This window comes from Orycteropus afer, unplaced genomic scaffold, assembly GCF_000298275.1.
Source record: "Orycteropus afer afer isolate SDZICR_OR568_19922 unplaced genomic scaffold, OryAfe1.0 scaffold00433, whole genome shotgun sequence".
Taxonomy (NCBI): domain Eukaryota; kingdom Metazoa; phylum Chordata; class Mammalia; order Tubulidentata; family Orycteropodidae; genus Orycteropus; species Orycteropus afer.
In genome coordinates this window covers 816,286-825,759 of record NW_006922020.1, presented here as the reverse complement: position 1 = coordinate 825,759, position 9,474 = coordinate 816,286, and the positions used below count along the sequence as shown (strand labels likewise).

Sequence of the window (9,474 nt, the reverse complement as noted above, 5' to 3'; positions counted from 1 at the left end):
ATCCCTTCCAAGTGGATGACAGTGGTAGCCGGGCACCATCTAGTTCTTCTGGTCTCATAGTTGTACAGGTTGCAGATCGGATGGTATACCAGTCGCTAGGACTGATTGTTTCCATTAATTTTGGTTTTCTTCTCGATGAGGAGACCCATCGTTGCATCTAGATGGCAACTTGCTAGCTTTTAAGATCCCAGTCGCTACTCGCTGAAGTAGGAGGTGGAACAATGCTTTGTATAGTATGTTACGCCAATTGAGCTTGGTGTCCCCTGCATGAAAAGAATTTTTATATTGAAATAGAAATTTATGGAAAAGTTGAAAGGAGTAATTTTTTTTTTTTTTTTTTTTGCCTAAGGTATTATGGAGTAATTTTTTTTTTTTTTTTTTGCCTAAGTCATTTGAGAATAAATTGCTGACCCAATGTCTTATCACTCCTGAATACATCAGTGTGTTTTTCCTATAAACAAGGACATTCTCCTGTTGTTGTTAATAGCAATGGAGGTGGCTCAATAAATTGCTGACCCAATGTCTTTATCACTGCTGAATACTTCAGTGTGTTTTTCCTATAAACAAGGACATTCTCCTGTTGCTGTTAATAGCAATGAGGCGGCTCCAACTCATAGGGACCTTGGGTACAACAGAACAACACTGCTCAGTCCTATGCCATCCTCACAATCTCTGCTATGCTTGAGCCCATTGTTGTAGCCACTGTGTCAGTCCATCTCGTTGATGGTCTTCCTCTTTTTTTCACTGATCCTTTACTTACCAAGCATGATATCCTTCCCCAGGGACTGGTCCCTTCTGACAACAGGACCAAAGCACATCTGACAAAATCTAGCCATTCTCGCTTCTAATGAAAATGCCAGCTGTATTTCTTCCAAGGCAGATTTGTTTTGCTGACAGTGCAGGGTATTTTCAGTATTCTTCACCAATACTACAATTCAAATGCATCAATTCTTCTTCAGTCCTTATTCAATGTCCAGTTTTCACATACATATGAGGTGGTTGAAAATACCATGGTTTGGGTCAGCTGTACCTTATTCTTCAAAGTGACATCTTTGCTCTTTAACACTTCAAAGAGGTCTTTTGCAGCAGATTTACTCAGTGCAATACATCATCTGATTTCTTGACTGCTGCTTCCATGGGCCCTGATTGTGGACCCAAGTGAAATGAAATCCCTGATAATGTTAATCTTTTCTCCATTTATTGTGATGTTGCTTATTGGTCCAGTTGTGAGGACAACCTCAATACAACTATCCAGAATCAAGAATTAACACTAACACATAACTACCAATTAATTCCCAAATAACATTCAAGTTTCACCATTTGTCCCAATGTCTTTAATAGCGAAAGGATTTAGCAGAATCATGTGGTTAATTTCGTTATCATGTCTCTTTAGCCTCCTTCAATTTAGAAAACTTCCTTGGACTGAGTTTCATGACCTTGATACTTCTGAAGACTATAGGACAATTATTTTGCAGAATGTCCCTCAATGTGTACTTGTGCACACTGCATCTTATGCAGGAACATCACTGGTGGTACTACAGTTTTACCCCATTTCATCAAGCAGCTCAGTTTTGATTTGTCCCAACACTATCAATGTTCAATTGGTTAATTTGATTAGGATGTCCCTTTGACATGTACTAAAATTGAGAACATCCTTGCTTTCCCACACAAAATATTCCAAGTTCATCTTGTACTCTCCCTGCCCCCGTCCTGAAATAAGAAGCCCTAGTTCCTTTCAGTGGTAAATGGTATTTGAAGGGCAAGACCTGGGCAATAGGTATGCTCATTGCTACTGGGGTATTGCTGCTCCTAAATTTCTTCAATGGACCAAACCAAAACCAAACCCACTGCCACCGAGTTGATTCTGACTCACAGAGACCCTACAGGACAGAAGAGAACTGTCCTACAGGGTTCCCAAGGCTGTGAATGTTTACAGAAGTAGAGTGCCTCATCTTTCTCCCATGGAGAGGCTGATAGTTTTGAACTGCCAACCTTTTTGGTTAGCAGCCAAATGCTTTAACCACTGTGCCATCAGAGCTCCTTTATCAGTGGATAGTTAGGCAATATATATATATATAGAGAGAGAGAGAGAGAGAGAGAGAGATAGACACACATCAATATACTCAGACATTTACATCTATTTTTCCCTATATCTATCTACCTATTTATATAACGAGAGTCATGAATTTACACTGATGCTTCTAATTTGAATCCAACAGTAAGATTTATTTCAAGTTTTCTCCGTCCTGTTTTGAAAACTCCCTTATCTGACAATTAGAAATGTTAAGACTCTCTCAAACTACAATATACTTCTTGTTGTTGTCGTTATGTGCTGTCGAGTGGGACTCGACTCATAGCGACCCCTCCTTGGGTTTCCAAGGCAGTATCACTACGGAAGTAGATTGCCCCATCTTCCTTCCGAGGAGTGGCTGGTGGGTTTGAACAGCCAGCCTTCTGGTTAGCGGTCAAATGCCTTAGGCACTATGCTACCAGAGCTCCTCAATTAAGTACTTCTGATGCCATTTTAAGGCATTTTAATATACTTAAGTTAAGAATTTTGAGCTTTATTGTTTTTATAAAAAGTCAAGGAAAGGTTTATATGTGGAAGGAAACTTTCTTTGTTGGTTACCAGGAGTGGAAGGGAAGGGGAGGAAACACTTCAAAAATAAAATAAAATGCAAATAAAATAAAAAAAGAAAGAAAGAAATAGAAAGTAAACTAACTAAATAAAAGAATTTTGAACTTTAGAACTATTCCTCCTCTAGAAAATGGCTCACAGCAGATAACCCAGTATGTCTGTATCATCACCTTTAATTATGAAAAACAGCACATTCACTAAAAAAGAAATAATTACAAGTTTAGTGTGATTTAGTCACTTCCTATTTAGTCATACCACTCCAGAGTCCAAAATTAATGCCAAAGAATAAAATGGTTGGTACTACAAAGCAGAGTGTCCTTGTGTGTCCTTGAGACCAATTACTATTTCTAGGACTCATTTTCCTCATTTGTAAAATGAGGATGCCAGATAAGATCAGTAGTTCCTAAATGTGAGAGTCACCTTATTAAATCACTTGAAAAACATGTTAAAAATTCTGATTCCCATTCTAGACCAATTGAATTTTGGGGTATCAACACATTGTTGCTTCTGAAATGCAAACAGGTAGGAAATCATTGGACTAAATGATCCTCATCTTCCCATCTTGTGTTACTAACACCATTAGCTGAGCTTTATATATATTTTCTGGAATTTCACAACAACGTTGCAAGGTATGTATATTGGTGTCACTGTTGTAAAAATGAAGAAACCAAGGCTCAGAAAAGTGAACTGCTCAAGTCACAAATTAAGTAACAGCTAAGGCAAGAATCTAATCCAGCTGGTACATTTTATTCCAAATAAAAATCTGTTCTACGGTTCTGATATTATTCTATAGAGTACTTAAAACATTATCTTTTATTTTAAACTTATTTTTAAAAGGAGAAAAATTTCAAGTGTTTTGTTTTGAGAAATAACTGCTAAAACAAAGTTGCTGAAAAAAAGAGTACAGTACAGGTGGGAAGGAAAGACAAGGCTCATAATATGTTACTTCAAAAATGGCAACACACAGAGAGCAATACCCACCTTAACTGTACCATCATCACTGCCAGTGCAGACAAGCTGGGGACCTCTCCTAGCCGGATAGCAGGAATTCACAAAGGAAGTATGTCCCTTCAGTCTTTTAACCCTCTCGCCTGTTTCACTATCCCACACAGCTACAGTTTTATCTGTGGATGCTGAGAAGAGCATACTAGAAGGTAAGAGGAAGAACAAAAAAAAGAGATTAAGTGAAGACAATAGCAATTTATCTTTCCTACTTGCAAAAATTCTGATGGTTTTGCACACAATGCTATCTCTGCTTAGAAAGCCTTACCTTACCTACAAAAATCCTACTCATGCTCTAGACCATATTATAAAGTTTACCCAAAGAAGTTTTAAAAAATATCCTTCTCTGATCTCCATGGCATATAATACAGCTAATATAGCGGTTTTCTCAATCTTTATTCCTCCTTTGTGACAGGTAACATTTGACATGTAAGACACACTCCATCTGGAAACGTGTAATTACTCCCTGCTGCTGCAGAGATAAAACAGACCGTGGCATTCCAGACCTGATAGCTGTGCAACTCTAAGTCTTTCTCTAAAAACCAAAGCTTTTGTCTCTGAGTATCATTTCTAAGTTATAACTGATTTTATAATGCTTTCATTGCTTAAATATTCACAGGAAAAATGTATAAAGGCTATATACCAGTTGACCCACAGCACCCTAAGATTTTAGAGGTCAGAGGCATGAAAAAATGAAAATTACCAAAATACGTACTAACGGAATTAACTTTGGAAATCTAAATTTCTTTATTATCAATAGGTTTTCTACAATTATTCAGTCATTAAAATAACGATTGTGATAAACAGAGATGCTAGGTGAATAGGGATGTGGGAAAAAAGGAACAGATGAGACTGTATACACAGTTCTAACAAATATATAAAAACCAAAGAGTTCTGAGCAGAAAAAAGGCTTGAGGGAAACACATCATAATATAAACAGTGATTATCTTTTGAGAGGTATGAGTTTTTTCATCTTTCTGCTTTTCTGAGGTTCTCAAAATAAATATTTTATTATTTTTATAGAAAAAGTTAATTTCTACACATAAAAATTACATCTTATGCTTTAAAAAGAAAACAAGTTTGTCTGGGCTGTTAGTATGTTAGATGACAGAGATGATGTACTGGGATACATGGAATAATAAACATTTTACTTGGGGTGACAATGACAAAGATAAGGTAGTGACTCAAAATGCAGGGTCTCCTGAAAAAGGAAACTGATAGATGAAAGGTAAAATGAATTATTAAGAATTAGTATGCGAAGCAGTCACCTTTCCATTATGCAGAATACTCACCTGCCGTCTGTGTTATAATGTAGTTCCATCACAGCTCCGCTGTGTCCCTTTAATGTGGCATAGTTATCACAATCACCATAGACATTCCACAACACTGTTAGGGAGACAGGGTTTCATTTCACAATGAAGTAAATGATACCAGATGAAAAAAAAAGTCAAATGTGAGATGAAATGAGTCCTTTGGCTCTTTTCTGATAACTCTGTGCCTCAGGGTGAATGATGTGTCGTCACTGCCCATTTTGATTTAGATGTTCCAGTTCTGTGATCCTTAAACTAACTGAATATCCATGAATTACTGATACATTTAATTTCATCAGACAAACTAGGAACAATTTCATCAACAGAAAAAAAATATTGTATATATGTATTTTATTTGTTTATATGGCTACTCTTCAATAACACTCATCAGACTATTATCCATGCTAGACCAAGCTTCCTGAAGAGAGGAAATGTGTTAACCTATTAAGCCTAGATCTCATCTTGCTAAATCAGCTCAAAATTTGCCTTAATGAGGTAGACAGTCTGAAGCAACTCATTTTCCAACTAGTTATATAATTCCTTCCATATTTACCACACAGACCCTAAGTTCTATACCTAAGAACGTTCAGCATTTTCATGCCCTCATTGTATTACGCTAGCCATGTAGTTTGTTATGTTGCCTCACCTTCAGAAATTACCAACTTAGAGGATACCTTTTGTGGTACCCAAGGTTTTAAAAACCTAATCACTGTTTGGCAGAGAGCAATTACATCAGATTTAAAAATCATGCCTTACATATCAATCGGTCAAATCCTGCAGATGCTAAGGTGGATCCATTGGGGTGAAACTTGCAACAATACACTTCTCCTTCATGTCCTGAGAGCAACATGATTGGGGCTTGAAGGGAGGAACACCTTGGAGGTCCCTAAACAAAAGAAAGAAGTACAAAGTAGTCACTGCTAGCAGGCAAAAGGAAGCTACAAAACTGGGGATGAGAGGAAGGGAAACAATGATCCAGTGGTTTAGCTCCTCTCACATCACTCAATCCTCCACATTTGTTTAGGTACTTTCAATGTTTCCTCCTCAGAAAGTCCTTCCTTGACCATTCAAACTCAAGTAGAGTCATTACATTCCCATCTGTATTTCACTAACCATTCTGTATTAATTTATGGTACCTATCAACTATTTGAAAATACCAGCTACTGCGATCAACCACTGGGAGGGGCGTCGGTGCAAGAGATCCTGGATAGAGTAGAACAATGTGGAACAAAACTAAAAATCATTTAAAAAAAAAAAAAAAAGACTAAGTTTGCTGGTCTGGTAGAGCCTGGTGAGACTCCTGAGACTATGGCCCCTAGCCACCCTTCAGGTCTAGAAGTGAATTCACTCCTGTGGCTTCCAGCCAAACAACAGACAGGCATATCGGGTGAACATTTACATCAGGTAGATACACTCCTTGGAGCGATCAATCATGGGAGAACAGAAGGGCAGTGTTTGCACAGGGAGGTAGCTCAGTGAGCAGGAGTGCATGGGAGGGAGGGAAAGATACAGGGAAGAGGAAACTATAGGGAGGAAGTGGAAAGAGAGCTGTCACATTGTGGGGAATTGCAGTCAATGTCATAAAGCAAAATGTGTAAGGCTATATGGAAAATGAATTTGCTTTGTGAACTTTCACCCAAATCACACACACACACACAAACCTAGTTTGCATATTTGTTTACATATTTTGTCTGTTTCTTGCACTAGAACACAAGCTCAATAAATGTAGGAATCTAGTCTCCAACATCATTCAACACTGTATTCCCAGTGTCTGTCACAATGAATGAATGAATGATTGAACTGAACTTCCAACAACCCCGCAGAGTAAGGATAACTGGGGGAAATAGGTTTGATTATGTCCTTGGACACTAAGTCAAGGCTTCCTAAACCTGAGCTGAATTCTCACTTGTCAAATAGAAAGAATAGCTATTCTACCAATAACTCCCAAATCTCTTTTCCAGTTTATTCATTTATTCAAAAAACAGTACCATGTGCCACAGGCACTGTTCTAGGCACTGGCGAAACAGCAGTAAACAAGATAAACAATGGAGCCTGCATTCTAGTGGAAGGGAGGGAAGGAGAGAAAAACAATATACAGAGGGTGGAAGTCCCTGGGCAGTGCAAATGGTTAACGAGCTTGGCTGCTAACTTAAAGGTTAGCAGTTTGAGTCTACACAGAAGTGCCTTAGAAGAAAGGCCTGGCTATCTACTCCCAAAAAATGACCCACTGAAAAACTCTCGAACACATTTCTATTCTAACATGCATTGGGTCACCATGAGTTGGAATTAACTTCACAGCAACTGGTTTATGTGATAGAGAAAAAATAAAACAGCAATGTGGGTTAGAGAGTATGAGGTTACTGCAATATATGGTGGTCAGGAAAGTGCTCAATGAAAAAGTGGTATCTGAGCAAAAATCTGAAGGAGCTAAGAGTGTAAACCCTGTGGACACATTCCAGCAGCAGGAGCAATAAAAGCACAAGCCCTGAAGCAGGTGCCTGGAAACCAGTGTGGCTGAAGCAAGTGAGCAAAGGAAGACTGGTAGAACAAAGAAGTAAAGAGAAGAAGAAGGAAAAAGAGTATAAGGATTTTGACTTTTACTCTGAGTCAAGTGGAAGGTTACTGGAAAGTTTTCAGTATAGGCATAAAGATCTTATTTACAAAAATTTCTCTGGCTGCTGAGGACCTGTCTTACTGTAACAATGCCAGATGAGACAAAAGCCTGAAAAGGAGGTTGTGATGCAGGGAGGTAGTAGAAGTGGTAGCACTTCTGGATACATAGATAGGGTGGTACCAGCAAGATTTGCTGATGGATTTGTTGAAGAACTAGAGAAAGAGGAACATATATATTCCTTCATCTATATGTCTCAACAGTGCAGTAGGAGAGGTGTGATCACTACATCTATCTTACAAAAACCAACCAAACAAACAAACCAACCAACCACATGTAAGAGCAAGGATTCTGGATTGAGAGTGCCTGGGTTCAAAATCTGTTTCTGTATGGACACCTATGTTCATTGCAGCCTATTCATGATAGCAAAAAGATGGAAACAACCTAACAGTCAACAGATGAATAGATAAACAAAATGTGGTACATACATATAACAGAATACTATGCAGCCATAAAGAATAATGAGTTCTCAAAATATAACATGTATCAAACTGGAAGACATGCTGAGTAAAATAACTCAGTCAGAAAAGGATAAATACTGTATGATCTCATTATAATAAAAAGACAATAGGTATACATACTGAAACCCATGCTTATTGGTGGATACCAGAGATAGGTTATGGGAGAAAGGATAGTAGATGCTCCTTAGTTTTGGGCATAGGAAATACAACACCAAATGTGGGTGAAGTACGCAGAGTCTGACCAAGGTAAATGATGTTACTAAGAAGTACACAAGAAAAAAAGTGTTTCTGGTAACTGCTTGCACATATGCAACTATGCAACAACTAAATAATAGGAGTGTAGACACATGTTTATGCATGTATGCATACAAATATATAGGTATGTGTATGTGTGTACACACTGTAAACAAAACCCATTGTCAATTCCAACTTATAATGAATTATAGGACAGAGTATAAACTGCCCCACAGGGTTTCCCAAGCTATAATTCTTTTCAGAAGCCGACTGTCATGTTCTTCTCCCATGGAGCAGTGGAACACTTTAACCAGTGTGCCACCAGGACTCCTATGTATATAAAAACCAAAAGCAAACCCACTGCCATCAAGTTGATTCTGACTCAGAGACCCCCACTGGATTTCCAAACTTTATGGAAGTAGATTGCCCCATCTTCCTTCTGCGAAGTGGCTGGTTGGCTCGAACCACCAATCTTCTGGTTAGCAGTCAAATGCCTTACGTACTGTGCCAGCAGACTTCCTTCCTATGTATATAGGTGGGCATATATAGCTATATCTACATACAGGTGAGAGCTCTGGTGGTGCAGTAGTTAAGCATTCACCTGCTAACAGAAAGGTCAGCAGCATGAACCCATGATCCACCACACGGGAGAAAGATGTGGCAGTCTGCTTCCATAAAGAAGCCTTGGAAACCCTGTGGGGCAGTTCCACCCTGTCCTACAGGGTCATTACGAGCTGGAATCAACTCAATACCAGTGGGCTTATATGCAGATGAATACATATACAGGTATCCCCCACTTTTTGAAAGTTCGCTTTACGCCACTACCCTTTCTATAAAAGACCTACATAGTACTTGTTTTCACTAACTGAAAGAAATTTGAAGAGGATTTTCACTTTTACAAAAAAAAAAGAGTGAAACTAGCACTGAACAACAGTATTGCAGTCAGCTATTAGAGGCAGTGTGCACTCCAAGTAGTGACAGCAGCGTTGCCAAGCTCCTTCCCCAGAACTACATTCAGCATCTCAGCATCAAGCCACCATAGCTTTGAACTGTTTCTGTGAATATGTTGTTGTTGTTATTTGCCGTCGAGTCGGCCCCAACTCATAGCGACCCCTCCTTGGGTTTCCGAGGCAGTATCACTACGGAAGTAGGATTGCC

At 38.7% G+C, this 9,474-nt stretch overlaps 1 protein-coding gene across 1 annotated transcript in view; it reads right to left on the bottom strand.

Annotated features, from left to right (window-relative positions):
• The window catches only part of SNRNP40 (small nuclear ribonucleoprotein U5 subunit 40), a 59,993-nt gene that overhangs the window by 48,052 nt on the left and 2,467 nt on the right, over positions 1 to 9,474 (bottom strand). The window contains exons 2-4 of the mRNA XM_007954136.2: positions 5,707 to 5,836; positions 4,933 to 5,026; positions 3,620 to 3,785 (exon numbers count right to left, since the gene is read on the bottom strand). Of these exons, the coding sequence (XP_007952327.1) occupies positions 3,620 to 3,785; positions 4,933 to 5,026; positions 5,707 to 5,836 (390 nt within the window). The remainder of the gene's footprint in view (positions 1 to 3,619; positions 3,786 to 4,932; positions 5,027 to 5,706; positions 5,837 to 9,474) is intronic.